At 40.6% G+C, this 19,570-nt stretch overlaps 2 protein-coding genes across 2 annotated transcripts in view; one reads left to right on the top strand and one right to left on the bottom strand.

Annotated features, from left to right (window-relative positions):
* The window catches only part of CDC20B (cell division cycle 20B), a 32,062-nt gene extending 25,026 nt beyond the window's left edge, over window positions 1-7,036 (top strand). The window contains exons 9-12 of the mRNA XM_013180599.3: window positions 953-1,181; window positions 2,322-2,447; window positions 3,176-3,293; window positions 6,817-7,036. Coding sequence (XP_013036053.1) covers window positions 953-1,181; window positions 2,322-2,447; window positions 3,176-3,293; window positions 6,817-6,953 — 610 coding nt within the window. The 3' untranslated portion in view covers window positions 6,954-7,036. The remainder of the gene's footprint in view (window positions 1-952; window positions 1,182-2,321; window positions 2,448-3,175; window positions 3,294-6,816) is intronic.
* A 6,396-nt stretch (window positions 7,037-13,432) lies between these two features.
* LOC106035576 (granzyme A-like) lies at window positions 13,433-18,477 on the bottom strand. The gene is made up of 5 exons (XM_013180488.3): window positions 18,369-18,477; window positions 17,465-17,624; window positions 16,044-16,188; window positions 15,043-15,315; window positions 13,433-14,264 (listed from the first exon to the last, which is right to left on the bottom strand). The coding sequence occupies exons 1-5, from the start codon at window positions 18,427-18,429 to the stop codon at window positions 14,103-14,105; spliced, it is 801 nt and encodes a 266-aa protein (XP_013035942.1). The 5' UTR covers window positions 18,430-18,477; the 3' UTR covers window positions 13,433-14,102.
* Between the last annotated feature and the right edge of the window lie 1,093 nt (window positions 18,478-19,570).

Genomic DNA, 19,570 nt, shown 5'->3' with positions numbered 1-19,570 from the left:
CTGGCATCTGAGAAATCTTTAAGAGTCAGTATGGGAAGGTCTCCAGTCGTTATTGCCTGAAATGAATCTATTGCAGTAATGTCAGACACCTGTTTCTCAGATACCCAGAAAGTAGGTATTGAATTTACTGATTTTTTCAGTGTCATCAGAACAGAAAATGTTAATTTCCAGCAGGAGGCTCTATTGTTTTGGTATATGTTTAATGTAGGTAATATCCTTAGAAAGGCAGTAATCATTGATGAGTAAAACCCACATCCAGGAGATAAACTGTAACAGTAGCTGTGCTTCCAGACTGGGTATTTCTTTCTTCCTTTGGTAGACTGACTGTTCTGGCCATGGTACCCGTGGGAGAGCACAGCCTGAGGGAGTGGACCCTCAGGACAGATAAAACCACGCACCCATTTCCTAACAGGTAACTAGTGTAGCAATGTCAGTCAGAGAGGGGAAATATGCTGTGACAGGTAGAGGTGACTGGTGCAGACTTTCATTCAACCTGGAAGAGGGAAAGAGAAAGAGGCCAAGAGGAGGGACAGAGCAGAAGAACACAGTGGTGCTGACTAGTAAGCCTTTTCCCAGGCCAGTGCAGTTTTACACTGCCTCTTTGTTGGGTGTGGAGTCACATCCGGCCTTGGCAAAATTCATGTTGCAAAAACACTTTTTTTGAAGAACAGTAAAGAGTTTACATTGAGTGGTCAAGTGTTGAACAAGCGGGCATACTTTGCAATATGGATTCAGGCAGATGAAAACCATGATGAAGAGCAGGTATTTCGCCTGTCTGGTTCTGAGCAGACGCTTTGTCCCTTTCTGTTGTCAGCCACGCCGGTACTGTTGTACTGCATGCATGCTTTACTCTGATGTGGTTTGCTTCTGAAACCACTGAAGAAACATGAATATGATGAGGTAGATTGCTGTCTTTAATGTTAAATGTAAGCTGTCTTTTTCTCATTTACAGTGGTTCACGACTAGGATCTATTCATCATCATGATGTTCGGGTTGCTCAGCACCACATTGGGACTCTTTGCCAAAACAAACAAAGCATTTGCAGCCTGAAATGGTCACTAACCGACCAATTGCTCGCAAGTGGATCTAATGATGGTACGTTGAATATCTGGCCTAGTGACCCTGGTGTGAAAGTGCAGTCACAGCCATTGAAGACCATACCTCATTCTTCAGCAGTTAAGGTATATGGAGGAGGAACATCTTCTTTTCTGTATTTGATCTCATGAAATTGTGTTGTTGATGTAAACAGTTATGGAATTTTTCAGATTATTTCAGTTTCTTTGGATTTCTGTTAGCTTCTTCTCCCCTGACTGCGATGCAGTTAATTTTAAGACCAGTTCTCATGCAGATAAGTTTGCTAGTGCTTTGATTGATTAGGAAATGTTACCAAATTAGTAGGCCTTTGTAAATATTATATCAAACAGCAATGAAACCTACAGCCTGCTCCTCTCCTCCATCCTGTGCAGAAAACTTCAGTGGCACAATACTTAAAGTTACCAAACAAGACCTTTCAATAATAGGAGTTCTGGAAAAGTCTCTCAGAACTTCCTTCTGCTGAAATTATTTTAAATGTGAGGTTTCTTTTGACCTCCTGATGATATTCTCATTTCAGGTTATGATTGCTGGTAGCAAAGGATCTGAACTGAGAAACTGGAAATGGGACAATTTAGATTCTTCGACTTTATAAAGTCCCAATCTGTGAGGGAGAGAGGACACGTATCAGCAGTAAGGGGAAGTCTAGCATTTATGAACTGTTAATCCTCCCAGAAAATTCTGTGTCTGGCTTGAAGCACTGATGTTAAAGGGTTAGAGAAGGTTATTGAAATAGGTAGAAATCACTTCTTAGTAGCTTTTCTTCAGGTAGAGACTTGGCCTTAGGCATATTGAGGAAATAACTCAGGAGAGATCATCTTTCTTTTAAGTCCTGTAAGCCATGTTGCTGAAGCTTCTGTGATGGCTTTTTAAGACAGTAAGTCAGACTGTATTCTGCTGGCTTCTTCTGGTACTTCTGTGACTTGTGAAGGGGAAGCAGAGAAGCTAGAGTTTAATGGGCATGTGTGATGGAGTGTGTGCTAACGTGAAGCAATGGCAAAGGAAGGAATGCTCGGAGGTTTGGGATCCTACATTCTGTGTGTATATGGAAGGAGGAGAATGATATAGGGTGGAAAAAAAAAGATACATTATGGGTACTTGTTGCAGTTCATTTTTCCAGTTAGGCTTTCAAGCAAAATCTATTTTCTGTTTTTTTGAGCTAACCTCCTAGTCTGTTCTGGCATATGTTTTCTTTTCCTTTTTTTTTTTTTTCTTTTTTTTTTTCTCAGGCTATGAACTGGTGTCCTTGGCAGTCCAAAGTCCTTGCTACAGGGGGTGGAATGAAAGATGGGATTTTGCGTGTCTGGGACATAAACCGTGAGAAAATCGTCCAAAGCGCAGCTACAGATTCTCAGGTGAAATGATGAAATGTCTGCATGCTTCGGCTGTGCTCTTCTTGTATAGCTGTGCTCATTTGGCACACTCCCACTGACTTTGAGGGTGGTTCTGCGGACAGAGGAACAGCAGGATTTTCTCTGGATCTGCTTCTTGTAGCATTGTGCTACATTCAGCACCGCAGTGTATGGCTGGACTCAGAAGCAGTTTGTTGTTTTTAATTCACCACTTCTGTCTCCACACAGAAGTACTTGAAGAGGAGGTGGTCTCACAGCCAGACACTTTTTATCTTCTTTTCCTTAGTGACAATGATGGTTTTGGCCAAAACTCTCATGAGGAGAGAACATTGAGTGGGAAGGAAACATCCCAGAGTGCTGGTGTAGGGAGAGGCCTAAGAGTCAGAGGGCAAACATCAGTCTCTGGAGTTTGAATATTAGGAGACAGAAGAACAGATTGTCGGCTGGAATAAAGCAGCATAACTGTTGATATTCCTGGAGCTATGACAACTTAGCTGAAGATGTGTTTAAAGGGCTTTGGTTTTACACTGATAGGCTATTACCACATCTAGACAATAAAACAGCTGTGCTTTGAAGTATTGCAAGAAATGAAAAGATCCTTCTAAATAAGTAAATATTCTGTTGGGGCTACTTCTCAGCTTGTTTAAATATTGTAGATAACATTTCAGATCTACTGAATGGTGTATGTTGAGCCTTTCTGAAAACTAAAACAGAATTTTAAATTGCAATAGATTTGTTCCTTGCTCTGGTTACCCAAAACCAGTGAACTGATGACTGGACAAGGCCTTCCTGGAAATCAGATGAAAATATGGGAGTATCCCATGCTTGTCAATTCATCGGAACTCTATGGCAAGTATTTCAGTTAATAGTTTTAACTATTTCCGTTAGCTATCTTCCTGTCTAATCAATGTTTTCACAAATGCATACCTTATACTTTTAAGTAAAATAAAGTTAAAAGGAGGAGTCGCCCACACTTGCTATCACTACCTACATGCACACATTCATTCACAGAATTCTGATGCATGGAATTGTAAAAGTTGACTTATTAAGATAATGGTGTAAGTTGCTTCTGTAAATTCCTTGGTTTTAATGACGGGGTTCTCTTACCATTTCTAAGGCCACCCCAGGTGCAGGATGTTGGGGATGTCTTCTCCCTAAGGTTTGCTAGGCCTGGACTGAGTGTTGCTTCCAGTATATTGTTGGCTGATGGTTTTCTAGATAAAACAAACCAGAAGAGGGTCTTCAGTTTTCCAGCTGGTCATGCCGGGATACTGAACCAGCTTCCAAATGAAGTTTGAAATAAATCTCTATGTCTGAGTTTTAGTTAATGATTTTGGCTGTGGAGCAATGTAGTGCAGCATGTTTCCCTTGTGCCATGCTGACGTGCAGTGGAGTTCCCTTACAGCTCTGTATTGGTCCATGAAGCTGTAGTGCTACATATCACAGTTGTTTTTTGACACTAAGCCTTTTTTGTTGCTGGTGCTTGCTGTCAGTCGGATACATTGCATTCTACTTGTTCCAGTGTTAGCTGAAGTGATCCAGCAGACAATCTGAAGTTAAAAGGAAAACACAGATTTGCACATTGGCTGGATTTTCTCAAGTATGGTTGGTTTTCACACTCATTGACAAGATATAACAAAAGAAGCTTTGCATTTTTAACCTGACAGACATAGTTGATATTTACAAATGCTTTTTATACCCTATTATTACATTTGAGGGCATTTATTACATTTCTGATGTGTGCTATACTGGGATGCTGTCCTTGGAACCAGGGACCTGACTTCAGTACTAGACTGTAAGGGGAAATTGAAGAATAGTCAAAACAAAGACAAAAGGAAGAGAGGTCAGCTAAGACATATGTTTATCTGGTTACAGATTATCCTTGTGTTGTGCTGCTTATCTGTGCTGCTTTTTCTTCCTTACCCCTACTCATTTGTGGGATATTTATGGCTCTTAAGATAATTGCATGTGATATTCTAAGAAATGATATGGAAAGTAACATGATCATTAGTCTTAGCTGTTGCATTAAGGTTTCTCAATTCTTGAATGTAGTATTTCAAAGAAAATCTAGATCTACTCTTACCTTTGAGAACAGTGTATGGTGTAAAACATTTACCATATAAGTAAAATATGTTGTTAACTTGGGGATGCTGGAGGGTTAGTTATCATCCTGTTTCGAATTCAGTTTACTTTACCTGCAAAAGAAAATAATTTTATTGAATAAAAAGACCAGATTGCTCTTACACAGATATATTTCTGCTTATGAAGACTCTTACTAACTTATTGTAAGCAAGTGAATGTTTGAAATAATTTAAAATGTATCTAAATATGTTCTGAAAAAACACTGTGATGGATGATTATGACATGGTTCAAAATCAGCCTCAAACACTCTTCAACACACGACTCTTACACCCAAATAAATTAATAGATAAATTGTAAATGAATTTCATTGTCGAATCCTGCAAAATGCTGAAAATCCTGAAAATGCTCAGGTGAAGCACCAACAACTACTGCTGAGTACTTTAGTATTGCCTATTGCTGACCATATTCAGAACAGAATAACAAGTGACAGATAGTAACCTTTTTATAGCAGAGTCCATCTTTGATATGCTTCTGATAGAACTATTAGAGTTTCTAGTTTCACTAGAAAGAAAATGCATTTTGGATGTAAACATCCTCCCCTTAGAACAGTTGTTTTAGACCAAAGAAAACACATAAGGAACCAAAACATGTACTTGCTTTGAAAAGTACCTGGATGTGATCTTGAAACATAGAAATAAAACCCCAGCCTCCTCCACTCAGAAAATACGGAAATGAATAATTTCAACTTTTCTGATTTCTTCTGATTCTTCTCTTCTCTTCTTTTTGACTGAAACTAGTAATCAGTTTTCAGTCAGTATTGTGAATAGTTTTGGATGCCTCCAAAGACCACATCTGCAACTCCTCCTTCAGAATTGTTACAGGCACTGAATGGAGACAGTGTAAGGAAATATCTGGCTTGCAAACTCCTGGTCCTTGATATTAACAAAGATTGTGTACTCTTCAATATTTTAAGAAGGAGCAAAGCCTCAAAAAAATACCTGCTGAAATAATTTAGTAGTGGTACTGAAACTCTGATTACAAGGTTTAGGTGGGACACATATTTCTCAGCACTAGGACAGCAGAAACTTCCTTTTAGTCAAAAATCCATTGCAGCAGCTTCACAAAGTTAGGGCAGACTGGCCATCTACAACACTCCTGAGGATCTTCATCAGGTACCATTGTGGTAAATTCCACAGTGTCAGAGGGCCTTACGGGTCTTCACATGCTTATCCTCATAATATTATTCTGAGGATTAATATTATTTCCCCATTGTGTTCATGGAGAATGTGGGTACAAAGATCATCTATATTCCTTCAAGTTCTTCACCCAAGACTTTCTTCATACCTTCACACTTCCTTTTAGGATGTGGTTCATCTTATCTGTGTTAGATGAGAGACACTATGTCTCAAAAGTGTCTTTTTTTTTTCCTGTGGGTGATGACCTCAACTATATGATTGTCAGTAACTCATCAACCCAAAGAAGCCAGTAAGTAAAAGTAGAAAAGCTTCTAATTTCTTGTGCCCCTGAGTGCCTAAAACCTTAGCATTGACATTGTGCAAGATCACACAGGAGGCATATGGCAGAGTAGTGAGGTAAATACATATCTCAGTAGTCTCAGTTTAGTATGAAACAGTTTTTCTTTCTTTAGTTCTAAAGTCAGTTACTTCTACCAAGGGAGATACTTGTATAACCAGGTTAATGCCTTGTGTACATTATTTGTGCTGCCAGGCTGGGATAGCTTCTGGCTTTCAGTATCTAGCTGCCAAAGTTTAATACAACTGCAGACAAACTCAAATGTGCTCAATTTCAATAAATTATTCATTGGGATCACTGTTAAAAGATCATTTTAACAGTAATAACGTAGCAGCTGGAAACACTATCTCGTGATTGTTGGATCAGCTGCAAACTGTCTGCAAGGCATGTGCAGCCAGATGGGAAAGCTCAGCAGTGAGAGACGTTACCAAACGCAGATGAGACTGATGTTGTAAATGCAGAGGAGAATCATGAGTTCAGGTTTAATGTTTTTCTTTGACAGAAATTACTTTGCAGTGCAATGCAATACTGGCAGTTAAAGCTTGGTCCCTAAAAAGAAAATACTGCCTTCAGTTCTTTCGTAATGTGAAAGTACTCTATAAAAAAGGCTATCTTTACACATCCTGTGCAGCATGTCAACCTGATAAAGTAAAAGCAGAACCATCTTTGCTGTGGATGGGTGTGATAAAAGTGGTAGACATTCTTTCTGTAAAACGGTGATATATCTTGCGTTTTTTATACCTATTTTATTTTTCAGGTCACAAAGGGAGAGTCCTGCATATAGCCCTGAGCCCAGGTCAGAGCAGGCTCTTGTCAGTTGCGGCTGATGGGATAGCTTGTCTGTGGAAATGCCACGAGTCTGGGAAGAGCAAGCACAGCAGCTCATTCCTGTGACTTCTTTTCCTTGAAAGCAAATGATTAAATGTATTTCATCCATTCAATAAAATTCAAAATATGTGTGTTCCTTCCAATTGAAACATGGCAAAAGATAGTATCTTTTTTTTTTTTCAAGAGTAAAGCAATTTTCTGCATCAGTCCATCATATGAAATGTTAGTAGCTTGTCTTTCTTAGCCTAGAGGAAAAATATTCAAACTCTGAAGAATAACATCATATTTATTTTCATTAAACTAGCAAGCATGGATGGAATCCACCATTTGTCAAGTGCCAATATAAAGTCTTAAGTCCTGCCTTTAGCTATAACTCTTGTAAGTTATTTTACATGATTTTAATGTCCCCACATGCCAGGCTGTGTAAATTGGCTTGCGTCATTCAAGGGCTGGGATCAGCAGATACCAGTCCAGGGGACTGGATTGTTCCATATATCACATAGATCATGGTACAAAATCTGTCTAAATATTTCTAGAGATCTTGGCTAAATATATGACTCTAACTAAAAAGAAACATTTTCTTTGGAATTCTTCATTGTTTTCATAGTGCTAATGGTAACTAACTTTACTAGAAATATTGTCTGTATTGGATTTTGAATTGTTTCCTTTTACCCACCTACTGTGTCTGATGGATGTTTGAAAATATAAATAACTGCATACTAATTATATTAATATGCATAATGTTATAATCAACTGGTTAATAAGCCAGCTGGGCATAGCCAAAGAAGTATTCTGTTTGGATCAAACACAGCAGTTAGTTCATTGATCCCTTAAGGGTACCAGTTTAATTCTGGGTGTCAGCAAACCTGGCAACTGTTACTCTTATATGAATTTTACTTAGTGCTCAGAAGAACCAGACCTCTTGGACTTTTATATGAATTTGTCTGCATAAGACCTGTACACTGTCAACAGCTAAGTAAGGATGTCAGGATTGGTCTTCATTGCTATTCAGGTGCAGCTCAGTAGTGCTATTCAAAGCATGTTCTATCCACAGATGTCTTTTGAGCTTTGATTTAATTATTGCGAATGAAGAGAAGCAGGGGATAAAGATATAAAGATTCACTCTTACTTTCATATATTAAAAACCCTTTGAGCTCAGAAACCCATACTGCTTTCATCCCCTCCCACCCCGACCCCCATTGTTAAATACATTTTGAGTATTTATTGTAGATGAACTGGGAGAAAATGGAAGATAAGGGAAGTAGAACAGTGTCAGTCAATGGAAAATTAAGCAGTGGCAAAATGCTTTAAAAGAGATAGGCAAGGTTAAAGGGGCACAAGCATCACTGGAAATGAATGTGAAACTGTCATGTCTTTAGTTCTCATCATTCTTAAAACCTCATCTGCTGTTCATAAGTCACGTGGTCACTAACTTTAGGTCTGGAAGGTTGAGACCACTCATCTTTTTTTGCCTAAGAAGTTGCTAATTTACAGTACATCTGCCACCAAGTTACTGGTTTCTGTGGTCATCTTGCTTGGTCTTCAGAACAGGCTAGAAAATGGGAACATTGATTATCAATTTAGAAATGACTACAAAGAAGCTGATGTCTAAGAATGGGAAATAACTTATGCTCTGCTTGTCTTCTAATATGAGCATGTTTGATGCAGCTGATTTTATTAAATATTCAAAATAGCATTTTTTAAAGGTTAAAAGCTTTTTTTTTTTTTTAAGTTTATGATTGGGAAAAAAAAAAAGCAGTGACATCCAGTTCTTTACTCATATATTTCTGGGATTCCCTCAGAAACTCTTTCCTTCCTATGATGGTACATAAATGCTATCGGTTTGCCAAGCAAAAGAAAAGAGGATGGAGTTGTGGTGGAGAAGGAGCTAGTTAATACTCAAGCATATTTTGTTGGATGCTCATCTGTCAAAATAAAAAACTACCTTACTTTCAGACTGAGAAGTGCTCAGTACTTAGTTAATTATCCTCGTTCATTAATGAGTTGTAAAGCTGTGTTGGCCCCAGAAGTATTCTAACACAATACCTAAAAGTGGGAGAAGTCACTGATTTCTCCAGAACTAGCCAATAAACAAGTATCTGAAATTGTGTGTGTGTGCACTGTAGCTCTATTCTATGACCTTGTCTAAGAAAGCATTTGAACATGTATTTAAACTCGAGACTGTGACTAACTGGGGGATTGGTCTAGATGATCTTTCAAGGTCCCTTCCAATCCCTAACATTCTGTGATTCTGTAATCTGAGACAAATTAAACATATACTGAGGTGCCTTTCCTGGATGTGCTTCTTTTCTAAATGGACTCCTCTACTGTCATTTCCTTTCACGTGGCAAATATCTATCTTGCTGTAACAGAAATTTGAGGACTTGAGGGGGTAGCATGCTTCTGCTTCACTAAACTTTTAGAGGTACTGTTGCTGAATACTTAGAGGCATAGAGCATACAGTTGGTAGATCAATGTCCATGTATAGCTGCCTCATTCTGAGATCTTAACATCTGAAATCAGGCAAAATGTGAAACCTTGACTTCTTCCCTGTAAAATGTGGTATATTTTTAGCTCATTGCTGTTTATATGTGTAGCCTGTGGTTCACAGAAACATAGCTTCCCAGAAGGGCTGAGGCTGGCAGGGACCTCTGGGTCCATCTGGCTCAACCCCTGCCCGAGCAGGGACACCCAGAGCAGCCTGCCCAGGACCACATCCAGGGGCTTTTGGAGGTCTCCAAGGAGGAGACCCCACAGCCTGTCTGGGCAGCCTGTGCCAGGGCTCCCTCACCCGCACAGTGAAGAAGTGCAAGTTCCTGATGTTTGGATGGAAACTCAAGTTTGTGCCCACTGTCTCATCTGGTCACTGAACACTGCTGGGAAGAGCCTGACTCCGTCCTCTTTGCACCCCCCACCCCCTTCAGGTATTTATACACACTGAGATCCCCCCCTGAGCCTCCTCATCTCCAGGCTGAACAGTCCCAGCTCTCTCAGCCTCTCCTCATAGGCTCATCTCTCATCATCTTGGTGGCCCTGCGCTGGGCCCTCTCCAGTGTGTCCACATCTCTGGACACAGTGCTCTAGGTGACCTCACCAGTGCTGAGTAGATCAGAACGATCACCTCCCTTGACCTGCTGGTGATACTTTGCCTCATGCAGCCAAGAACAATACCATTAGCTTTCTTATCAGGACGGGCACATTGCTGACTCATGTTTAGACCCATAACGAGACAGAGATCAGAACCCATTTCTACGAGGCCAGCTTGTTCTGCACCTGGGGTCTGTACACACTAAAGGCTGAGTCTCCAGAGGTGACACAGAGGATTAAGTAAAATCTAAGTTGCCTAAACCTATGGCCATCATCCCCACAGTCCTGTCCAAGGTGGAACACTTTATAACACATACAGAATCAGGATGAAGATAATTCTTACAGGGAACTACAGACCAGTGAAGCTCACCTCTGTGCCTGGCAAGATCATAGAAAAGATCCTCCTGGAAGCAATGTCAAGGCACGTGCAAGACAAAGAGGTGATACCATACAGCCAGCACGGCTGCACCAAAGGCAAATTGTGCCTGACCAATCTGGTGGCCGTCTGTGATGGAGTGACTGCATCAGTTGACAAGGGAAGACTGATCAATGTCACCTACCTGGATTTCTGCAAGGCCTTTGACATGGTCCCACACGGCATCCTGGTCTCCAAATTGGACAGATGTGGATTTGATGGGTGGGCCATTCAGTGGATAAGGAGTTGGCTTGAAGGCCGCACCCAGAGAGTGGTGGTCAATGGTTCTGTGTCCAGGTGGAGGCCGGTGACTAGTGGTGTCCCTCAGGGGTCTGTCCTGGGACCGGTGCTGTTTAATATCTTCATCAGCGACACAGGCAGTGGGATCGAGTGCATCCTCAGCAAGCTTGCAGATGACACCAAGCTGAGTGGTGCAGTCGATACACCAGAAGGAAGGGATGCCAGGGATGCCACATGGAGGGACCTGGACAAGCTGGAGAAGTGGGCCCATGTGAACCTAATGAGGTTCAACAAGTCCAAGTGCAAGGTGCTGCACCTGGGTCGGGGCAATCCCAGACACGAGCACAGATTGGCAGAAGAACCCACTGAGAGCAGCCCTGCGGAGAAGGACCTGGGGGCTCTGGTGGACGAAAAGCTCGACATGAGCCAGCAGTGTGTGCCTGCAGCCCAGAAGGCCAACTGCGTCCTGGGCTGCACCAACAGAGGGGTGGGCAGCAGGTGGAGGGAGGGGATTGTGCCCCTCTGCTCTGCCCTTGTGAGGCCCCACCTGCAGTGCTGCATCCAGGTCTGGGGCCCCCAGCACAAGAAGGATGTGGGGCTGTTAGAGGGGGTCCAGAGGAGGGCCACAGAGATGATCAGAGGGCTGGAGCACCTCTCCTGCGAAGACAGGCTGAGAGTGCTGGGGATGTTCAGCCTGGAGAAGAGAAGGCTCCGGGGTTACCTCACTGCAGCCTTTCAGTACTTGAAAGGGACTTATAAAAAGATGGAGAGTGACTCTTTTCTCCATCAGATAATGACGGGACAAGGGGGAATGGTTTTAAACTGAAAGAGGGGAGATTTAGATTAGAGGTTAGAATGGCAAAGAATGGATTGAGAGCAGCCCTGCAGAGAAGGACCTGGGGGTTCTGCTGGACGAAAAGCTCGACATGAGCCAGCAGTTTGTGCTTGCAGCCCAGAAGGCCAACTGCGTCCTGGGCTGTATCAAAAGCACCGTGCCCAGCAGGGTGAGGAATCATAGAATCACAGATTATCCCAACTTGGAAGGGATCCGTAAGGATCATCAAGTCCAACTCTTGGCACCACACAGGTCTATCCAAAAATTCAGATCATATGACTAAGTGCACATTCCAAATACTTCTTAAACTCCAACAGGCTTGGTGCAGTGACTACATCTGTGGGGAGCCTTTTCCAGTGCGTGACAACCCTCTCAGTGAAGAACCTCTTCCTGATGTCCAGACTGAACCTCCCCTGTCGCAGCTTGACTCCATTCCCAGAGAAGCTGTGGATGCCCCATCCCTGAAGGAGTTCAAGACCAGGTTAGATGAGGCTGTGAGCAACATGATCTAGCGGGTGGCATCCCTGTCCATGGCAGGGGGGTTGGAACTAGATGATCTCTGAGGTCCCTTCCAACCCAAGCCATTCTGTAATTCTGTGATGCTCAGATAAATGCTGTGTTGGTTTATGCAGTGCAGTTTATACCTGTTAGTTTCTCCCAGCTCACAGTGAGTAGAAATTGCTGCATGTCAAAAAGTTATCAGCTGATTTTCCTTAACTGTTACATCTGATCTTACTACTTCTGAGATACATTAACTCATATGGGCTGCATCCCATTGTGGTGGATCTGTATTCAGATTTTCCACTGCTGGAAAGGAAGCTGATGGTAACTTCCAGACAAGAGGAAGAAGGAGACCAAAGAGGAAGCAGTAAGATGAAGAAAATGATGAAAGGAGGACAGTGAAAAAGATGGGTGAAGTGTAAAGTAAAGAAGTAAGACTTATTTTTGTGTGTCAGCAACAGTCTTTTGGGTGTTACTTTGGGTCTCTGTAACAGTCAGTGGCCAAGCTGTCCTCTCAGTTTCACTGATGAAGCCTTCCTTGGCTGAGAAACCTCCTCACTGCTTTGCCTTGCTTCTGTGCTTATGCATACCCCTGTGTCTGTGCATGTGTGCCTTCTTGTGTGTTCAGCCCATGGGCCAAACATGCATAATCACTTTTTAGGAATAACAGTAAGGTATGTTAGAAACTATGTTTGTGTAATATTTGTAGGGGACAGAAAACGTAAAAGATGAAGATGTTCAGCATCAGAAATTTCAATAGAGATCCCTTTAGTTTAAGCGTTCTCCCCCCTCACCCTTCCTTATTCCTCTATAACAAAACTGCTTTTTCTTCTCAATAAGATGCCAGGTGGAGGCAGTCCTGTAAAAAGTTTTAATCTGTACATTCCTGTAGTGTGTTTATAAGTGATGTATATGTTCATGTTGAAAACAGCAACTGATTTTTTAAATTAAAATCATACAAGATTTCTCCACCTTTTGAAAGTACTCCACTTTCTTTTAGCTAATGCCTATTTCCAATTAAAATACTTGAAAGCAACACAAAATAAAATCAATTTTTATGGTGTTCATGGTATTGTAAATACCCAAGATTGTCCCCAAGAGATGTGGAAAAGCATTTTTCACAGTAGGTCTGTTTGATGTTTGACAAGTGGTTGTTGAAGCACTTAAAAATTTCACTGCATGTCTGTCAGTGGCAGTAATGAAACCACAAAAGTAAGATTATTGTTATTTTTTTTAATGTTACAAACAGTGCTTTATCATATCAATACTCCAGCTGAGATACCTTCTGTCATTTAAAGAAATGACGAAGAGAAGATGGCTTTTCAGCTGATTTTTTTTTTTTTTTAGTATAACATTGCTGATCTTGTTTCATTCTTTGAACATAGTGCACATCCAAAACATTATGGGCACAGAATATCTGTACTGCAACAGACACTGTGTTCCACATAAACTGACAGCTTCAAACAATAGGATTTATTGCTGTTTCTTTATTAAATGCAGATTACATGAAGGAATGAAGTATAGAAGTTTCAAATACATGAAAGTTAGGAAATAGTTCTCATATCCCAGAGTCAGAAGTCCAACTAAACACTTGCAGAAAATTAATTTTCTGAAGTTTACCAGTCCTCTATACCTATATAATCAGGAGATCTTCTGCTAGATAACTAACAAGTTTTTCAGGTGTCTGGAGTTGTACCTAGCATCTCATTACCTCTTAGGGTTATTTGCAGAAATCAAGATAGAGAAGAGAGCAGTATATACTCAGTGTGCAGTGAGGACACAAATGGCTGGTTGAGATTCTTGCTCAGATGTACTCATCCAGGTAGGGCTCAGTTTGAACATGCAACACAAAAACATTGGAAGCCTGAGTCACAGATAGACTCCATGGCAGTGTAAGCTACAAATGCTGTTCTAGCAGAGTGTTCTGTGTCCTGGCCCTATTAAAATGACATCTGTCCTGAAAATGAATGTATGCTACTTCATCCATAAGGACATCAAGCTACTAAAATTCAGCATGGGAATAGCTGCGTGGGAATATCATTATTACCAGTAAGATGAAGCTGTTTTAAAAGTATGTTTCAAAACTAGATTTTGCTATGCAAATACAAAGTAGGAATTTGCCTGGTCAAAAGCCAGTCTAAAAGTCTCCCCCTATGGTTTTCTTTATCCACTGAACGTATTGTTTTGTGAGGCGAGTGTAGACACCAGGGGCACCAATAGCACCACACTTATCTTTTTTCCCAAAAGATGTGATGCCTCTCATCACATTATTACATATTAAAGGTCCACCTGAATCCCCCTGGAAAAAAGGACATAAATTGTTATTCAGATTTACAGAAGTGAAAAAATCCTTCCCATACATAAAGCTTACTCCAGCTGCACAGTGGAAATAAGAACATAGACAGTGCTAGTGTTTTATTTTTCTTGTTTTCTCCTTAGAAGGTAAGCTTTTCATTAGCAAAAAGAAAAAAAAAAGACGACTTCAATGTGATCTTTCAAGTGTGATTTATATGGAATGAATTTAATTCAGTGCCAAGGTATAGCGGGTCTTATTGAATGTGAAAAGAAAAAATGGGAAACTTTCCTCTTGAAAGGCAGAAAGTGTCTAGAAATTGCTACTTTTTTTTTTTTTTAATATTGTTAATTCAGTATTTAAATCTTCTAAAATGTGGTAGTTCTTAAAAAGTTTTGCATTTGACTTGGCATCCAGTCATTTTTTTAATTGTTTTTTATTATTTTTAGCAAAATTTGTTCCAAAACCCTCTGGTGTCAGAGAAGTTGTTCCATTGAATTTAGCTGCTTGAGAAAGGGCTTGTAGAGATTTTTCTATTAAAAAACATTTTACTGAAGAAAAGAGCAGCTACCTGCCATGCCTGGATAAAAACACAACATCTGTGAAGGTGAATTTTTGATTTTAAATCTTAGAAGAAAAAGCCCTGGTAAATTCTCTCAATTTTAGGATCATTCCTCATAGAGCTGAGGATATGCAGATACTATGTCTGTAGAAGCTAGTATTTTATATTTTATTTTTAACATAACCTATGTGTATATAGGATTATATATGTAAATATACTTACCACGCATGAGTCCCTGTTGCCTTTCTCAGACCCTGCACATATCATCCTGTCTGTTATAGTAGGGTTGTTCTGATAATACTTTTTGCTATTGCAGATTTCTCTGCTGATGATAGTGACGTTGACTTCCCTCAGGGTTTCAGAAGGCTTTCTGAGATTATTTTTAGTTTGTCCCCATCCTGCTACTCTACAAACTGTTCCTGGCTTGGGATCATCATTGGAGGTAGGCAGTTGAATGGTTTTCACAGCTTTATTCAATTTTGCTCTTCCCTTAAGCTGTAGAAGATATAGCAAATAGTTTTTATGTCCAACAGAGACACCTGAAAGTTAGATCTAGCCCATTATGGTAATGGATGATCAGTGCAACCCGTCTTTCAGATACTTCAGTTGATTGTGAGGGGATTTATGTAATCAGTGAGGTAATATAGGAATAAAGAAAATGAGTATATATTGTCTTATGAAAACCCATTCAACTTCTGCTGAAACATTAGGTCTTAAAAGACCTTATTTCCCTTCTCTGACACTCTTATCATTGGGAGGTACCTAAGAAGAGGGAATCTGGGCCTGTTTGCCCAGAGCAAAATAACAGCAATCAGTGAAGCTGGCAAAAAAGAGAATCAGATTTGAGAAATTTTTAATTGAACTGTTTTTTAGTCAGAACATAATGGTTTTTAGCCAATTTATTTTTATGTTTGAAATATGCTGCTTTCTGTGAGTGAAATTCACATGCTTCATCTTCTTCTTAATTATTTCACTGAAAAGCCAGAAAACTGAAACATCTTGGCCAAGCTGCAGAATTTTTCCACTTCAAGTATTGGCATGCATTACAAGAAATGTTGAGTGCCTTAGTCCCCGTTGCATCCCCAGCTCCCCAGTCAGCTGGATTTGCAGAAACAAAGTTATCAGAAACTCCTGTGGTTCACTTCCCTGCCTCACAAGAAGGAGGAAACTGGTGCATCATAGGAGATGCATATTCCTTAAGTGACCTGTAAGTAAGTACATACCTGCAGCAGCATAAGGTCATGTTCCTTACTTTCTGGCCAGTAGCATGGATGGCGAATTAGTTTTGCAATCTTAAAAAACTGTTTTTCTTTTTCTTTTCTTTTTATTGAATGAGCTCCAAGAATAACACTGTCATTGCTGCTTTCCCTGAGGAGAAAGACAACATGGTTATTGGAATTCACTTGTGTTAAGTCCATAATTCCTTGCTGTTAAATGTGGTGCTGTAAATCTCTTTTCTCATGCCTGAAAAGCAACAGTAATTTAGAAAACTGTAAAAGATTACCCTGTTTTACAAGTAGTTAACAAAAGTGTCTCAGCGAATCACAACTGATGTTGTAATATTCTACCTTTAATTTGCCAGGAACAGACAGGTTCAGGTACTTGACTGGGAACCTACCCCTGTTGTTTCCCTTGGGAGCTGGATGCCTGCTGCTGCCGAATGGGGGAAGCCTGCCAGAACAGGCTGGCCCTCAGCTGCCTCTTCCTGCAGCAACCAAAACCCTGAGGACATGGTTGCTCCTGTTTCTTCAGCTGTTAAGAGCTGTTTGACTATTGACTGAGCACCATTATGTTGATTACTTACTGTATTTTTTCTTCAAAGAGATTTCTTTTGGAATCACCATATAGTTGTCATATATTGATACTACTGATTTTGGGCCCTGTGCTGCCTTTGTAGTAGATATCTCCCTGTTTGGCTGGTGGCAGGAGAAATGGATACAAGCCTCTGATGTCTGCAGAGCCCAGCTATTCACTGGTCCTGGGCAGGCTGCTGACAGAGCCTGTGTGAGGTCTGGCTCAGCAGCAGCTCCAGTCCTCCCAGCAGAGGCAATGGGTGAGACGTGAGATTTGAACCTTGCATCTCTCCTGGCAGGGAGAATGTGCTGGGCCAAATAGCCATGCACGTCTTGAGTCAGACAGGAGGGAGCTAGCACATCCAGTAAAGCAGAGATCTCTAAATGACTCCTGTCATCTGTCTGGAGAATTTTTTGCTCCTTTGTAATTGCATATTGTCTTTCTGTGCTGAACTATGTGTCTTTTACAGAATAAAATGACAAGAACTTGTTTCTGTTTTCTGAGCAGCTATGTAGACTGGCCAGTCCTCTTGCCAAGTGTACTGGTTGACTGAGAAAACAGGCATAGGCCTTTCCCCCAGATTTACCACTTCAGTGTTGCTATTCTGTTCTTGCTTGCAGCTAGAAACTCAAAAATATCTCTTTAGAAAAAATGAGGAACAGTATACCTTGTTATATTATTTTTTACTCACCTAAGCACAGTTGTCAATATCATTTTTAAAACACAGTAATCAGAACATGATCATGATCATACTAACTCTACACAACCACCAGGGATATGAACTTTCCTTCTTGATCAGAGAAAACAGATACTCACTAAGGACAATCTCCAAATCAGAGTGAGAACTTACACAGGACAGTGGGCAGCTGTTAACACCCAGTTTCGTTTGATCAAAGCTCCTCCACAAATAAGTAGTCTTTCTTTTCGTCCTTCATTTTTTAAGATTAGGGCCATAAACGGTCTTGAGTGTGGTGCTACTTCATCTCCTCCAATTATATCCACACATAAACCTAAAAATAAAAATAAGCCACAATACACACAGCTGGGCTAACCAATACTGACAGACACTGCAGTCTCCTGGAAAAGAACATTTTATATAATCACAAAGTATACAGACACACAAGTATGTATGCATGTCACAATGCTGGTCTTCATGCTAGATTTCTAAAATTGCTCAGCAGTGCTAATTTTGTATGTTTCAGTAGGACCAAAATTAGGTCAACGGTGTGACAAAAAGAAAACAAACAAACAAAAACAACCTAAGACCCACCAAAATATTATTGATCTTGCACAGATTTATTTTCCTGATGTTCAGAGCAATGGTTAATTTCTTAGCTGTCATTGTAAGAACCCCAGATCTGACACCAGATAAATGTTGTGCATTATCTGTCCTATGTGGACACTTGAAAACTGGGCTGTATATGGTAAGTAACATCAAATGAACATGTTTGTCAGAAAAGCAGAAAATCAAGCAAATAATATAAGTGTATGCCTGTAGAGAGAAAGGTCAAAAAACGATCATATTAATTTCTCTGAATTCTTCCAAATAGCTTGTCCTCTGTGTAACTTTAGTTGTTACTATCCATTCAGAAATGATTTTGTCTGTATGAAAGCTCAAAGAGATACAGAGAGTTCTATTATTGTAAGAACTACAATAACGATTGCAACTACTTTCTTTATGCTAATGCACGTCTGCTTAACTGTAACTCCATGCATCAGCATTTACCTTCAAAAGCATCTAATTTTGTACTTACCTCCAGGAATTACTAGGAGGAAGACAGCAGCAGAGGTCAACAAAGTAAAGAAAGCTCCCATGGTTACTAGCTGCTGTTCTCCGCTGTTCACTATGCAATATATAGCAAAGCAAAAAGGATGTGGGTTTTGTTTTTCCTCTTAAGGGTATTTGACATTTGTAACTATGAAAAAAAGAAAAACCTCCCCAACAACATAGCTCGCAGCTGAGGTGCGAGTGAGAAGTTGCGTCATCTGTTGCGGTGTGAAGACAAAATCTCCTTTGCTTCACGTTCTTTCTGTAGCATTACTGGACAGTTACTATGAGTATCAGAGTGAAACTTTGCAGGCCACTACAAATCAATTTACACAGTGGAACCTGGCTTACATAAATTTCATCTTGATTCAGTTGCCCACATGAAGATGTCTAGACACCTCAAGGTAGTCTGAGTGGTGTTGACCTGGAGGATAAAAAGTTCATAGGGGTCTGATGATCTGAGACAGACCATATCAGCCAGCCCCAGCTCACAGGCCTTAGCGTCTGCAGTTTAAGCTTGCAAGGTGATTTCTGAAGTCTGCCTAGTCAATATACTCAAGGAATGCTGCAGAGACATTCAGTGGATCAGCTGCTAGAGGGCTGTTTATCTGAGCTGAATCACTTTTCAGGCTCTGCTAACTACAACAGTTAGATCTCCACTGGATGAAAACTAAGTAAATCTTATTGGAGTCACAGCTCCTCACTTCCTTCCTTTCCAAATATATACACAGACACAGCAATACCTTCCATCAATATTAAAAAAAATGGGAATTTCAGATATTTTATAAACTAGTTAGCTAAATCCAGTGAAGTGTCACTACTACACAGCCTGGAAGGTTTCATGATGACTTTAGCCCCACTGCAGTCAGCCTGCAGAAAGCTTCTACCATGTTGGCTGTGTCACATCTTTGAGCTCAGCCTGACGTGATTTTTACCCACACAAGATCTTGGACAGCTGGCTCAAATTTGCCATTTTCTTCCCTGGACAGAGGGTAGTTGTTGGTGATTTCTCTGAAGAAGGTAGAAGCAGAGCTATTTTTAGAGATAACAGAGGTCTTTGTGACTGCTGTAGCCCTTTGGAGACACTGTAACCTATGTGACATGGTGACAGGTCCATGCACTGCAACCCATATCAAGCTTTTAATTTTCTTTCAGTTTTCTCCTCACTACCTGCACATCCCTGGTAAC

This window comes from Anser cygnoides, chromosome Z, assembly GCF_040182565.1.
Source record: "Anser cygnoides isolate HZ-2024a breed goose chromosome Z, Taihu_goose_T2T_genome, whole genome shotgun sequence".
In the NCBI taxonomy this organism is placed as follows: Eukaryota; Metazoa; Chordata; class Aves; order Anseriformes; family Anatidae; genus Anser; species Anser cygnoides.
This window is presented reverse-complemented; position numbering and strand designations above follow the sequence as displayed.

Bases quoted from the DNA above. Each gene is read 5' to 3' on its own strand.
- LOC106035576 (XM_013180488.3), bottom strand. From the start codon at position 18,429: ATGGGAGCTTTCTTTACTTTGTTGACCTCTGCTGCTGTCTTCCTCCTA. The intron at 16,189-17,464 runs GTAAGTTCTCAC...CTTTCTCCTCAG, and splicing joins ACAGCTGCCCACTGTCCTGT to GGAAAGCAGCAATGACAGTG. The intron at 15,316-16,043 runs GTATGTACTTAC...TATCTTCTACAG, and splicing joins ATGACCTTATGCTGCTGCAG to CTTAAGGGAAGAGCAAAATT.